The 15,964-nt window shown below is 44.8% G+C and overlaps 1 protein-coding gene across 1 annotated transcript; it reads left to right on the top strand.

Annotated features, from left to right (window-relative positions):
* Positions 1-539: 539 nt before the first annotated feature.
* LOC139460311 (uncharacterized) lies at positions 540-15,964 on the top strand. The gene is made up of 4 exons (XM_071241802.1): positions 540-592; positions 12,362-12,460; positions 13,044-13,318; positions 15,216-15,964. The coding sequence occupies exons 1-4, from the start codon at positions 540-542 to the stop codon at positions 15,962-15,964; spliced, it is 1,176 nt and encodes a 391-aa protein (XP_071097903.1).

Below are 15,964 nucleotides of genomic sequence, written 5' to 3'. Positions count from 1 at the left end.
ACACACACACACACACACACACACACACACACACACACACACACACACACACACACACACACACACACACACACACACACACACACACACACTCACTCACACCACACTCACACACACACACACACACGCACACATAAGTGTGCTAATGTTGGACGCGACGTTAAACCCCATTTCACCTCACCTCACCGCCTGGCCCAGTCGTCTAAGGCGCCGCGATTCGCTGTGCAGAGTTGCGTCCCCTGGACACTTCAGAAACCTATGATTGTGGGTTCGAATCCCGGTTCACCCCGATTATGTTTCTAGGTTTGTCAGCACCATACCCGTGCTCGTGGGTTTCACCGAAGTGGTAAATGTCTGAGACCTGCATCACTTCGGGCTTTCCTCCCACATTAAGCTGACACGCCGTGATATAACTGGAATACTGTTAAAAGCGGCGTTAAACCCAACTCACTCACTCACTCACTCACCTCACCGCCATAGGTTGTAAAACATAGCAAGAACAGGAAGGGTTTCACACCTGTTTCGTTATAGGATTCCCAATGTGTTTCCAGGGACTAGCTTGCTGCTCCATGTGGGTCATCTCGCAGACCAGGTGAGAGCTTGTGAACATGTAGGCCGAACATCCAAATGTGTGGACACACAACCGTTCACACATCTTTGGACCAAACGGTTCTATCAAACGCCCATCATCTGTGTAGGTACTCAAAACACACCACCACAATGCAAACTGCACCCGTGTTGACCGACACATCTGAAACTAAACATGGGATGTTGTTACATTCTTACTAAGTGATCATGAATTAAGGATCATTAGATGAGGTGAAATTGGGTTTAACGTCGCATCCAAGATCATTTCACTTCTATAGCGACGTGTGGGGGTGGGTTGGGGGTGGGTGGGGGGTGGGTGGGGTTTTTGTATGTGTGTGTGTTTTGTGTTGGGGGGGGGGGGGGGATGCTGCTTGTACTCGTCCGGAGTAATACCGATTTACAGTTTTAGTTAAGGATCGTGAGGTGAAAATTGGGGTTTAACGTCGCATCCAAGATCATTACACTTATATAGCGACGTGTGTGTGTGTGTGTGTGTGTGTGTGTGTGTGTGTGTGTAGCTGCTTGTACTCGTCCGGAGTAATGCCAATTTACAGTTCTAGCACACTGAGATACCATGCCGATGTTTAGTTTAACAACAAGTTCCATCTTTTAACGTCTTTTGGTATGACGCTGCCGGGATAACCCCGGACATTCACTCTCCGGGCAGACGTTCTACCACTAGACCACGGAGGCGGTCTTTAGGGATCATGAATATCTATGGGTATGTTTAGGTAGGGAAGACTGAGAACGCAAATTCATAAAAATAGCTCCAAAAATATTCATGAGCCCCTAGAAAACCAATACTTGTCTCATGGGGATTCCGAGTAAGAATATAGGTCCCTAGCAACCCATGCTTGTCTCCTCGTGGGGATTCCGAGTAAGAATATAGGTCCCCAGCAACCCATGCTTGTCTCCCCGTGGGGATTCCGAGTAAGAATATATGTCCCTAGCAACCCATGCTTGTCTCCACACCGGGGTTCTGGGTAAGAGTATAGTCCCGAGCGACCCATGCTTGTCTCCCCGTGGGGATTCCGAGTAAGAATATAGGTCCCTAGCAACCCATGCTTGTCTCCCATGGGGATTCCGAGTAAGAATATAGGTCCCTAGCAACCCATGCTTGTCTCCACTCCGGGGTTCTGGGTAAGAGTATAGTCCCCAGCGACCCATGCGTGTTTCCCTGTGGGGATTCCGAGTAAGAATATAGGTCCACCCGACCCATGCTTGTCTCCCCGTGGGGATTCCGAGTAAGAATATAGGTCCCTAGAAAACCAATACTTGTCTCCCCATGGGGATTCGGAGTAAGAATATAGGTCCCTAGAAACCAATACTTGTCTCCCCATGGGGATTCCGAGGAAGAATATAGGTCCCCTGCAATCCATGCTTGTCTCCCCGTGGGGATTCGGAGTAAGAATATAGGTCCCTAGAAACCAATACTTGTCTCCCCATGGGGATTCCGAGGAAGAATATAGGTCCCCTGCAACCCATGCTTGTCTCCCCGTGGGGATTCCGAGTAAGAATATAGGTCCCTAGAAACCAATACTTGTCTCCCCATGGGGATTCCGAGTAAGAATATGGGTCCCTAGCAACCCATGCTTGTCTCCCCTAGGGGATTCCGAGTAGGAATATAGGTCCCTGGAAACCAATACTTGTCTCCCCATGGGGATTCCGAGGAAGAATATAGGTCCCCAGCAACCCATGCTTGTCCCCCCGTGGGGATTCCGGGATCAAATATGTCCCCAGCAACCAATACTTGTCTCCCCTGGGGATTCCGAGTAAGAATATAGGTCTCCCCACAGCAGGATAGTAAATTCGGTGTTTATAGCTTTCTGGCCACAGTTACTAACTGATTTAGGCAGAATTCACTCAGCCCTTTTCTCAATGGAGTTTAGGGAAACAGCAACAAATGCTTGTCATACGAGGCGACTAACGGGATCGGGTGATCAGGCTCGCTGTCATCGTATCCCGTTGATCGATGCTTATGTTCCAGACTTGGTTATTTACAGACCACCGAGATATTGAATATTGCTGAGTGAGGCGTTAAACAAACAAACAAACACACACACAAACTGACGATATCACTGCCATGTCAAAGTGTGACTATAATTGGTCAGAATGTTAGCTAATAACTGATGCATTGTATGAACATGCCTACTATAATTATGGTGTGTAAAAACATATTAAAGCATGTCTAACCTGGGTACTCAAAGCTCAATGAGAAGATTGCCTGTAGGCCCCTTCCTTGTCACAGAATCTTGGCTTGTCTGTCCACCACAATGATATCCCCGATCTCTCGCATATAAGTAAATTAATCAATACGCTCATGGTTTCTGTATGTTTTCAGTATTTGGTCTTTCACGTCAACCGGCTTGTCTCCTTAGACTTCAAGGAAGGTCATACAAAGTTGTTCGATCAAGGTTACAACATTTCAGGCATAGTGAGTGAGTGAGTGAGTTCGGTTTTAACGGCGCTTTTAACAGTATTCCAGTTATATCACGGCGTGTCAGCTTGATGTGGGAGGAAAGCCCGGAAATAGTCCGATCAAAATCACTGGAGAAGTCAAGAATTGACAATTTTATTAGGATATCAACAAAAACGAAATGATGTATTAAATCATATCATTACTGTAACAAAGGCGAAACATATTCAAATCAAACATTTCCGACTCCATACAAAATTTCCCACACATCAAACAAGAAATAACCGATTCATATTACATCGACAGAAATATATCATATTCATTATGTAAATACACACAGTTCATGACATTTTCGTCTCTCTGTCACTACATTTTCGTTAAAAACCACGAACTTGCACAATCTAACAATATGACACTGTCAGTTTTTGTTTGTTATCATCTATAGATATACTTTGTAACTTGTATGTATTTAAGACTGCATGTGAACCATATTCTATATATAAACATATTGTTTGTGTTCTCCAAAAAGAAATAAAATCATAAAAAAGATGTTATCACAGAGGTCAAGAGTTCCTGTTGTAAGGGGAAGACCTGATGGCAACCGTATGTGCTTGCGTTGGCTTGCGAGAGAGAGAGAGAGAGAGAGAGAGAGAGAGAGAGAGAGAGAGAGAGAGAGAGAGAGAGAGAGAGAGAGAGAGAGAGAGAGAGAGAGAGAGAGAGAGAGAGATATGCAATACCCAATACCCAAGAAGACAAGCGTGAATTTCTGTCTTAACTTAAATCAAATTATATTTTTGAGATGTTGACTACAACAGTAACCTGTTTCGAAGGAGAGCATCTCCCGCCAATAATGAAAAAATAATATAGCACTTATACATTCACACCCTCAGATAGTTGACATAAACCTGACGCTCTCCTTGTGACGTCCGGAGTATGATACACATTGTACAACTTGCGGACATCAACCGGTATAATAAACAGGGCTCTAAATAACCTGAGAATTTGCGCAAGATACGCAAAATGTATCCCCATTACACAGTTAAGAATACAGACCGGGACAGCAACAGCATCTCAACAATCTGCGCAGCTTCCCATTGTATCTTGTATCTGTATTGCTTAAAAAAACATATCATTATTACAAGGGTAACGCTATTTGTTAGGGCATTGTCATTTGCAGAAACCGGGGGTCTTCCATTAACTAAGTGGTATTAAAACATTTATGGGGGCGGTCGGGTAGCTTAGTAGTTAAAGCGTTCTCTCGTCACGCCGAAGACCCGGGTTCGATTCCCGACATGGGTACAATGTGTGAAGCCCATTTCTGGTGTCCCCCGCCGTGATATTGCTGGAATATTGCTAAAAGCGGTGTAAAACGATACTCACTCACTCACTAAAACATTTATGGGGCTCACATAGGTACAAAGCGGGATACTGATAGACGTTTCCGCGAACCACTCAACGAAAACTTAACTGCCGGGCCAAAGACTTTTTTCACCAATGTTCTATTGTGTCCAGAAACTAACGGGAAATACTTGTTCGATAGTGATGTATTACATACGGGTGTCATGATTGCTTTTGGACCTAACGTTTGCCAGGTTTTCGCGACCGTTTTCAACCTAGTAGACCTACAGCTTTCCGACAAATGTTATTGGACAGTAAATCAGGAAATCGTGCGTGTTGCAAATTTCAGGTCGAGATGGGTCCGGATTTTAAGCTAGGGTATAGTAAGTCACGTGACAGTCACGTGAATGAAGTTATGACGTCATATGTCGTCTGCTTTGTATCGCCCGGGAATGTAAACAACATGGGTCGTCGAGCGAAAGAATTGTCATCCGCTGTAAAAGAAAGGATCGCGTCTTTATATGACGCAGGTATTAAAAGGTCAGAATAACGGGAATACTCTCCAGGACAGTATCCTCATTTATTGAGAGGTATGTACTTACGTGTGTAATGTTTTTTAGCCAAGCACTTTATGAACGGTAAACTATGCATGTAGCTTGGCTGGATAGTAAGACTGAACATTAAGAATAATTTTTAGAATAATTAATGATATTATGAATTTCATTTTCTCTTCAATGTAATTGAGACCATATTGGAAAATGTCAAGGGAACACATTCTTATGCAAATTGCTAAAAGTCGGAATTATTATAACTTAATATGGCTCATTATACAAGCCATTTCAGAATCTACCGCTCATTAAACATAACTGCACATGTGACTATACTACCGAATTATTAATAGTTCATATCAGGTATTCGTTTTTATAGGTTTGAATATGTAAATGAACGTTTTAATACTATTTCAAATAATAATAGAACGGATGTAGCTACTGATTTCGTGAGGGATGGCCTACTTGGGGTCATGTAGTTGGGGTCCTCACTGTGGTCGCTGACATGTAATGTAGTAATCTGCCTATAGAAACTGATACCGTAATGGTTGTAAAATATGGCACGTTTATTGGTCACTGCATTTGTGGTCTAGTGGCTAGAAGGTCTGCCCAAACCCCAACCCCAACCCTAACCCTAACCCCAACCCTAATCCTAACCCCAACCCTAACCGCAACCCCAACTCCAACCATAACCCCAACCCCAATCCTAACCCCAACCCCAATCCTAACCCAAACCCTAATCCTAACCCTAACCCGAAACCCAACCCCAACCCCAACCCCAACCCCAACCCCAACCCTAATCCCAACCCAAATCCTAACCCTAACCCAAATCCTAACCCTAACCCCAACCCCAACCCTAAACGTAGTCTGGTTGGTGATTAACTGTTTCAGGTCTCAATACTGCTCCGCTTTAAAAGGGTACGCCCATGCACTGTGATCGTAACTTTAACATCAGAATTACACCATTAACATCTCCAGGACATTCAAACTCGTCATGATGGGGAGTATGAGACGAGTCCAATGTTAGTTGGGTATTATTTTAGTAGTGTCATGGTTCGCGTGACAAAAGAAGCTTTCAAAGCTTCACAAAATTATTGAAAACAGTCAAACCATACAAGGAGTCGAGACACCGAGGGACATTGTCAGGACGAAGGCAAACTTTGTTTCCTTGGTCAAAGTGAGGCTACTCTTGTTGACCTGACGCGTGAGAAGTTCAAGGTCGTAGGTACAACGTTATTAAGAATTAACTTTCACTTTGTGTGAGCTCATTAGAGTATGGGGGGGGGCGGCACGGATGGCCCAGTCGTCTCAGGCGCCGCGATTCGCTGAGCAGTGTTGCCTCCCTTGGGCACGCAAGAAACCTATGATTGTGGGTTCGAATCCCATTCGCCCCGATTATGTTTCTAGGTTTGTCAGCACCATACCCGTGCTCGTGGGTTTCACCAAAGTGGTAAACGTGTGAGACCTGCATCACTTCGGGCTTTCCTCCCACATTAAGCTGACACGCCGCGATATAACTGGAATAATGTTAAAAGCGGCGTTAAACCCAACTCACTCACTCATTAGAGTATGAACCTTCATAGAGTGAGGGCCAAACTCTATGAATGTCGGAGCTTGCGACAAACATCAAATTAATTTGTTTTATTGAATATTGATAGAAGGATGCACTGACATACACCATATAATGATGAGTGAACTTCATACATCGCTTGTCACGGTGAGTGAGGTGGAGTTAATGTCTCTGCAACAAGGCCGACCCACATTGAAGCAGTGCCTCAAGGCCGAGCCACACTAAAGTAGCACCTTAAGGCCGGTCTGCACTGAAGTAGCACCTTAAGGCCGGTCTACACTGAAGAAGGACCTTAAGCCAGTCTACACTGAAGTAGCACCTTAAGGCCGGTCTACACTGAAGAAGCACCTTAAAGCCAGTCTACACTGAAGTAGCACCTTAAGGCCAAGCAACATTGAAGTAGCACCTTAGGCCGGCCCACACTGACGTAGCACCTTAAGGCCAGTCTACACTGAAGTAGCACCTTAAAGCCGGCCCACACTGAAGAAGCACCTTAAAGCCAGTCTACACTGAAGTAGCACCTTAAGGCCGGTCTATACTCAAGTAGCACCTTAAGGCCGGTCTATACTCAAGTAGCACCTTAAGGCCGGTCTACGCTGAAGTATCACCTTAAGGCCGACTTACACTGAAGTAGCACCTTAAAGCCGTTCTACACTGAAGTAGCACCTTAAGGCCGGTCTATACTCAATTAGCACCTTAAGGCTGGTCTACACTGAAGTAGTACCTTAAGGCCGGTCTACACTAAAGTAGCACATTAATTCCGGTCTACACTGCAGTGGCACCTTAAGGCCGGTCTACACTGAAGTAGCACCATAAGGCCGGTCTAAAATCAAGTAGCACCTTAAGGCCGGTCTGCACTGAAGTAGCACTTTAAGGCCGGTCTACACTGAAGTAGCACCTTAGGCCGGTCTACACTGAATTAGCAACTTAATTCCGGTCCATACTCAAGTAGCATCTGAAAACTGGTCTGCACTGAATTAGCAACTTAAGGCCGGTCTACACTGAAGTAGCACCTTAAAGCCGGTCTACACTGAAGTAGCACTTTAAGGCCGGTCTACACTGAAGTAGCACCTTAAGGCCGGCCCACACTGAAGTAGCACCTTGATTCCGGTCTACACTGAAGTAGCACCTGTCGGCCGGTCTTCACTGAAGTAGCACTGAAGTAGCACCTTAAGGCCGACTTACACTGAAGTAGCACCTTAAGGCCGATCTACACTGAAGTAGCACCTTAATTCCGGTCTACACTGAAGTAGCACCTTAAGGCGATCTACACTGAAGTAGCACCTTAAGGCCGGTCTACACTGTAGTAGTACCTTAGGGCCGGTCTACACTGAAGTAGCACCTTAAGGCCGACTTACACTGAAGTAGCACCTTAAGGCCGATCTACACTGAAGTAGCACCTTAAGGCCGACTTACACTGAAGTAGCACCTTAAGGCCGACTTACACTGAAGTAGCACCTTAAGGCCGATCTACACTGAAGTAGCACCTTAAGGCCGGCCCACACTGAAGTAGCACCTTAAGGCCTGTCAACACAGAAGTAGCACCCTAAGGCCGATTTACACTGACTTAGCACCTTAAGGCCACTCAAGTAGCACCTCAAGGCCAACAAACACTGAAGTAGCACCTTATGGCCAGCAAACACTGAAGTAGCACCTTAAGGCCGATTCAAACTGAAGTAGCACCTTAAGGCCGGTCTACACTGAAGTAGCACCTTAAGGCCGGTCTACACTGTAGTAGCACCTTAAGGCCGACCCAATACTGAAACAGAGCCTTAAAGCGGGATCATACTGTAGCAGCGCCATTAGGGGACGGACATGCCGAAAGTGAGTGAGTGAGTGAGAACCCCACATTCAACGGTATTTCTATAATTCCAAGGCCTGTCAGTTTAATGTGAGAAGAAAATCCACCATGGCGGAAATATGAGACACTTAAGAGGCAATTTGCATTTTATGGCATGTTAATTAGTTTTATGTAACTGAAGATAATTGTTCAATGGCAACAGTATTTCTATTATTTAATTCTTCCTAAATCAAACGAATGTAAGGGTCCCATTCATAGCCGTGGGTGTGGACTGACTTATATGCATTGGCTACCCTAATAACCAAGTTATTAAGGAACTAATAACCAAGTTATTGAGGAATTACGGTGGTACTACCATTACCTTCAATTGTCGTTTGATATTTTGAATATACCATTCATGCACCATAATCCAGCTCCTTCACGAACCTCTAATTACATCTGACTCAACGTCCTCGATGTATATTATACTGCCAAATGATTGTCAGTGACGTCATTGAATGCCTGTGAAGTCAAGTTACTTAAGACTGTAACTGACTTTTAGTGATAGACTTTACCCCAGGAATGTACAAGACGATGTAGACGTGCTATAACGAGTGGGCCCACGTTGCAGTGATACTGAACCATCGGAGGGCAGCGCAGGATATAAACTGCCGGACACACGTACGTATAGACCCATGTTTGATGGTGGTGTCGTAACTGAGTTCAGAGTCCCATATCCGTGTCGTAACTAGGTTTAGAGTATCATCTCCGTGTCGTAACTGGGTTTAGAGTCCCATATTCGTGTCGTAACTGGGTTTAGAGTCTCATATCCGTGTCCTAACTGGGTTTAGAGTCCCATATCCGTGTCCTAACTGGGTTTAGAGTCTCATATCCGTGTCCTAACTGGGTTTAGAGTCCCATATCCGTGTCGTAACTGGGTTTAGAGTCCCATATCCGTGTCCTAACTGGGTTTAGAGTCCCATATCCGTGTCATAACTGGCTTATGAGTCCCATATCCGTGTCATAACTGGCTTATGAGTCCCATATCCGTGTCATAACTGGGTTATGAGTCCCATATCCGTGTCCTAACTAGGTTTAGAGTCACATATCCGTGTCATAACTGGGTTAAGAGTCCCATATCCGTGTCATAACTGGGTTTAGAGTTCCATATCCGTGTCATAACTGGGTTTAGAGTCTCATCTCCGTGTCGTAACTGGGTTTAGAGTCTCATCTCCGTGTCGCAACTAGGTTTAGAGTCTCATCTCCGTGTCATAACTGGGTTTAGAGTCTCATCTCCGTGTCGTAACTAGGTTTAGAGTCCCATCTCCGTGTCATAACTAGGTTTAGAGTCCCATCTCCGTGTCATAATTAGGTTTAGAGTCCCATATCCGTGTCGTAACTGGGTTTAGAAACCCATCTCCGTGTCATAACTGGGTTAAGAGTCCCATATCCGTGTCGTAACTGGGTTAAGAGTCCCATCTCCGTGTCGCAACTGGGTTTAGAGTCTCATCTCCGTGTCATAACTGGGTTTAGAGTCTCATCTCCGTGTCATAACTGGGTTTAGAGTCTCATCTCCGTGTCGCAACTAGGTTTAGAGTCCCATCTCCGTGTCATAACTAGGTTTAGAGTCCCATCTCCGTGTCTTAACTAGGTTTAGAGTCCCATATCCGTGTCGTAACTGGGTTTAGAAACCCATCTCCGTGTCATAACTATGTTTAGAGTCCCATATCCGTGTCGTAACTGGGTTTAGAGACCCATAACCCTGTCCTAACTAGGTTTAGAGTCCCATCTCCGTGTCGTAACTGGATTTAGAGACCCATCTCCGTGTCCTAACTGTCTTTAGAGTCTATTCTCCGTGTCGTAACTGGGTTTAGAATCCCATCTCCGTGTCGTAACTGGGTGAAGTGTCCCATCTCCGTGTCGTAACTGGGTTTAGAGTCTAATCTCCGTGTCGTAACTGGGTTAAGTGTCCCTTCTCCATGTCATAACTGTGTTTAGAGTCCCATATCCGTGTCGTAGCTTGGTTTAGAGTCCTATCTCCATGTCGTAACTTGGTTTAGAGTCCTATCTGAGTGACCTAACTGGGTTTAGAGTCCCATCTCCATGTCGTAACTGGGTTTAGAGTCCCACCTGCATGTCGTTACTAGGTTAAGTGTCCCATCTCCTTGTCGTAACTGGGTTTAGAGTCCCACCTGCATGTCGTAACTAGGTTAAGTGTCCCATCTCAGTGTTGTAACTAGGTTTAGAGCCCCTTTTCCGTGTCGTAACTGGGTTTAGAGTCCCACCTCCCTGTCGTAACTGGGTTGTGGGGACCAAGAAACCCCAAAAGACCCTACAACAGTTACCTAATCGTATTGCCGTTCCGTGTCGCCCTGGTCAGCTTCAGTCTATCTCAATACACAACGACTTGGACAGTGTAGGACAGGCTCGCCACCGAGTGGGGTACCTGGACCGACGGAGATTCGACTCGATCAACTGACTGTAAAACCCACACCACTCTTAATGATGAAACCATCTTCTGAAAGTGTTAGATCCTGACCGACTTTTTTCGTAGGTTCTGATACATTATTTGGATTATTTAAAAAACGTTTCTGACCATGACCTCATTTTTGTTTCGTGATCGGAATAACACCGAGAACTACTGACCGGTTAATCATCCTTTATCTATTCTCTTACTGATCTATATATGATCTATAAGGGATACATCTTTTATGATTAAGGTATTCTGTCAATGTCGACACAGCATCGAAGATATCACGAAAGTATCCGCCATTTTAAATGTTGAATTTGGAGGAATTTTCTGAGGTATTTGGGATGCATTTTTAACAGTGAAAGAAACAAGAAATTGTATTTTTGATGGGGATGCATTTGATGGGGGTATCATAGTTGTGTTTAGGACCTTAAATTTGCAGTTATCATAACGTTTGTAATGTATTGGGCAAATCCAACTTTAAAGTGGATGCTTTGAATGGATGAATACTTCGCAATTCATTATACAGTTTAGATTCCATTTTATCAGTGAACTGAAATGTCTTCTCGTCACGCCGAAGATGCGGCTCCATAACCCACATGGGTTCAATGTGTGACGTCCATTTCTAGGGTTCCCCGCCGTAGTATTGCTGCGATATCGCCAAAAGCGGTGTAAAACTATACTCACTCATGTTTATTCACAGAGAGTGGCGGGGTAGCCCGGTGGGTAAGGTATAGGGTCGTCGCTCTGAACACCCGAGTTCATTCCCCATATAGGCACATTATGGGAAGCCTAGGTCTCTTCTCCTGGGGGGCGGTCGGGTAGCCTAGTGGTTAAAGCGTTCTCTCGTCACGCCGAAGACCCGGGTTCGATTCCCGACATGGGTACAATGTGTGAAGCCCATTTCTGATGTCCCCCGTCGTGATATTGCTGGAATATTGCTAAAAGCGGCGTCAAACGATACTCACCCACTCACTCTTCTCCTGGATATTGCTAAACCCGATCTAATGTCGTACCCATCTATTAATCCGTGAGTTTGTTATTTACATGTTATAAAAGATTAGTTGAATGTTAGATTATGGGATTGAAAGGTTGACAATGCTATACATGCCTCTGTGATGGGTTGATGGTGCTGAACTATATCACAATTATTAGACTGCGAAGATCAGGAGTAAAATAGGTTTTCAGCAACCCAGGCTTGCCCTAAAAGGCGCTATGTTTGTCGTAAGATACGACTAACGGGTGGTCAGGCTCGCTGACTTGGTTGATGCATGTCAACGAATCCGAAATGCGTGGATCGATGCTCTGATGTCAATCACTGGATTGTCTGGTCCAGACTCGACTATTTACAGACCGCCATCAGACCGCCTCTGTGGTCTAGTGGTATAGCGTCCGCCCGGAGAGCGGAAGGTCCGGGGTTCGATCCCCGGCCGCGTTATACCAAAAGACGTTAAAAGATGGTACTTGTTGTTACCCTGTCTGGCGCTCGGCATTAAGGGGCTAAAACAAGGACTGGTCGGCTCGGAGTCAGTATACTGTGTATGAGTGGATGCGACGTTAAACCCCATTTCACCTCACCTCACAGACCGCCATCATATAGCTGGAATAAACAAACAAACAAACAAACGATATCATATTGATCTGTCCGCAGGTTGCTGACAAGACTCCGCAGCGGGTCAGGCTTGGCTGACAATGTGACCATGGCCGGGGAACTACTTTGGCGGACTATGATCCTCGTCGCTTCCCTAAGGTACATAGACAACGAGAATATTAAGATCTAACCTAGCACATTCGTTATATTTGTCATATGTTTGTTGTTTAACGTCGCGTCCTAGGGGCCGCTATTCGCTGTGCAGAGTTGCGTCCCTTGAGCACGCCAGAAACGTATGATCGTGGGTTCGAATCCCGGTTCGCCCGAATGTTTATGTTTCTAGGTCTCTCGGCGTGTGTTTATTCAGGGTTTACTCACTTGTGTTAATTCAGGATATACTCACTTGTGTTAATTCAGGATATACTCACTTGTGTTAATTCAGGGTAGAATAACTTGTGTTAATTCAGGGTAGACTCACTTGTGTTAATTCATGGTATACTCACTTGTGTTAATTCAGGATATACTCACTTGTGTTAATTCAGGGTAGACTCACTTGTGTTAATTCAGGGTAGACTAACTTGTGTTAATTCAGGGTAGACTCACTTGTGTTAATTCGTGGTTTACTCACTTTTGTTAATTCAGGGTAGACTCACTTGTGTTAATTCATGGTATACTCACTTGTGTTAATTCAGGGTATACTCACTTGTGTTAATTCAGGGTATACTCACTTGTGTTAATTCAGGGTGTGCCTCCTTGTGTCCGCGTCGTGGAACCATGAGATCTTCAAAGCCAAGTTCAATCTGGCCATGACGAACACGAACGTCACTCGTGAGCAGCTCATGTCCTGCCAGATCAAAGGGCCGCAGCACTGTAAGCGTGTGTGCGCCATGACGACAGATTGCAAGTCCTTCTATTACAACAAACACAGTCACGTGTGTCAGTTCCACAGGGTGGTGTTTGACACAAATGTCAAGGCTACGGGACAGGGCTGGTTGCGATATTATTCCAGATTCAAAGGTATCTTTCCATCATTTGCAACCGTTATGTTTACTTCTAAATGTTGCTGGAGGGTGAGTGAGTGAGTATGGTTTTACGCCGCTTTTAGCAATATTCCAGCAATATCACGGCGGGGTACACCAGAAATGGGCTTCACACATTGTACCCATGTCAGGAATCGAACCAATAGGCTACCCGACCGCCCCATGTTGCTGGGGACGAAGTCGTCTTAAGCGCCGCATCGCTGTGCACAGTTGCGTCCCCTGGGCACGCCAGAAACCTATGACTGTGGGTTCAAACCCGGTTCTCCCCGAATAGGTTACTGGATTTGTTAGCACAACCCGTGCCCGTAAACGTTTGAGACCTGCATCACGTCGGGTTTTCCTCCCATATAACTGGGATACTGTTCAAAGTTTTTAAACCCAACTCACTCACTCACTCACTGGATGTTCCACTCAATGTTGCTGGAAAATAAGGCGTCAAAAAAGATTGCATATGCAATGTCGTCAGAGGGCAAAGTGATTGACATGACAGTGATTGAGGTTAATCCGCGTGCGTTATAGTTTTATATTCTAATAAAGTACAACAAAATTGTAAAACAAGTGGTCACTAATTAATATTGTCAGTAAACAGTTAAAAATGGCTGAAAAGCAATTAAAACAAGATTTATTCGATACGACATTTAAATGATCACATAAAACAAATCTCGTGATCGCTATTAAACTGGGGGCAAACGAAAGTCTAAACTTGAATTTTGGATTGAACACAACAATTACAATGTTACGAGACTGAAAACAGTCGCCCAAACACAGCAAACTTTAGGCGCAAAACACAATTGTCCAAGGGCGTTCGTTTCGGCCCTCGGATGGTAGCTCAGGGTGATGACGGAAGACAAAAGTCAGGACGACAAGACGACAGCAGCCATGTTTATTGTTGATGGTTTGGAATAAGTCGAAAGGGTACATGTTAATAAGAACGTGACAGAACGCACACCGGGACCGAGTGGCCAATCTTCCCGGGTGGGAGAACCGTTCTGTCACTTACACGAGTCGATCTTCTGGCTGTCTCCTAGGGTGTCTCCCTGACTGACCATGTCAGTCGGGTTTTGTAGAGCGAGGTATTACATAACGTGTGGCAAGGTCAATGTCCCACGTGTATGTATATACGTAAGATCCGGTGACGTTAGGAGGTGTCAATTAAAATTTATAGATAGCGCTGGAGATTAAGGGTCCTGCCCGCAGGGGCTTATTATAAGAGGGGATACGTCGAATGTTTGCTGAATATATTAAACAGACAAAGGGCATAGAATTTCGGTGCACTTGGAAACATATTGAACCATGCAGTTAGGTATTTAGATAAATGGAATGTAAAATATAAGTATTGAAATGGTTTGCTCTATTTAAGTAAAAGTATTGAAATGGTTTGCACTATAACACAATTATGAAACCATACCACACATCACCATCGAATAACCATTTTTTGTCTGTTTCATTTTAAGCCACCATCAAACATGAGTGTATACTTTCTTTTGCCCGGCAGTGTAAAATATAAATTTTAAATTTAGTCCACAATGGTGAGTGAGTGAGTTGGGTTTAACGCCTTTTTTAACAGTATTCCAGTTATATCACGGCGTCTCGGGGTGTGCGAGGAAAGCCCGAAGTGATACAGGTCTCAGACGTTTACAACTTTGGTGAAACCCACGAGCACGGGTACGGTGCTGACGAACCTAGAAACATAATCGGGGCAAACGGGATTCGAACCCACAATCAAAGGTTTGTGGCGTGCCCAAGGGACGCAACTCTGCACAGAGAATCGCGGCGAAAGAGGAATATAGTGATCAGAACAGAAACGACCTCAGTCATAAATATGTATGTATATTATTCTATGCGACTGTGAGCGAAACCAATGCTGTTTTCAGATGGAAATAAACACCAAGTCACGCGACTCCTGATTGGTCACAGGTCGCTACGGCAGCTCCACCTCAGCAACTACTCGATGGACAACTACATCTACCTACGACTGAGACGATTCTATGCACTGGCCTTCGTCGCGAGAAAAAGAATGCTTGTGGCATCCTCACCCGATGATATTATATCTTCACGGTTGGATGTGTTTGGCTACAAGGTTCTACAAAGTCGGAAACGATGTTCTTATATATCTGTCGACGAGGAGAACGAGATCCTGTTCCTTGCTGGTCGAATCTCTGTGTCCGGGTTAGCTAGGATGACTTTTGAGGGAGATAGCTACAGGTTAATTTTCCCATCTAACTCTAGGTATGGATCTCTGCAACACATCGCATCGACTTCAAAAGAGAAAGTAGTATATGCGAATTGTAAGTGGACAATTCTTTCCATCACGTACCTTGGGGACGTCAAACAAGTGTTTACCCCAAGCAGCAACCTGGTTGTACGTGGTATGGCCTTGAACCAGGTCGCTGGGGTGCTGTACTATTCCACTCGTAGTGCAGTATTCAAGATATCGCTGGCACAAAACACAACTTCAATCATTACTCAGGTTGAAATTGTGCCAAATCGTCTTTTGTATCGTGATAATACGATGTACATGACAAACGGAAGACGCGTCATCAGTTTGGACCTAAACAGCACGCAGATGTTTTATAACAGATATGTAATGGGACATGTGTCGGTACTGTGTCTTGTGCCGTGA

Source organism: Haliotis cracherodii, unplaced genomic scaffold (assembly GCF_022045235.1).
Source record: "Haliotis cracherodii isolate W230 unplaced genomic scaffold, xgHalCrac1.p SCAF_14, whole genome shotgun sequence".
NCBI lineage: Eukaryota > Metazoa > Mollusca > Gastropoda > Lepetellida > Haliotidae > Haliotis > Haliotis cracherodii.
Note: the sequence above shows the minus strand (reverse complement) of the source record. Positions and strands in the feature narration are given on the sequence as shown.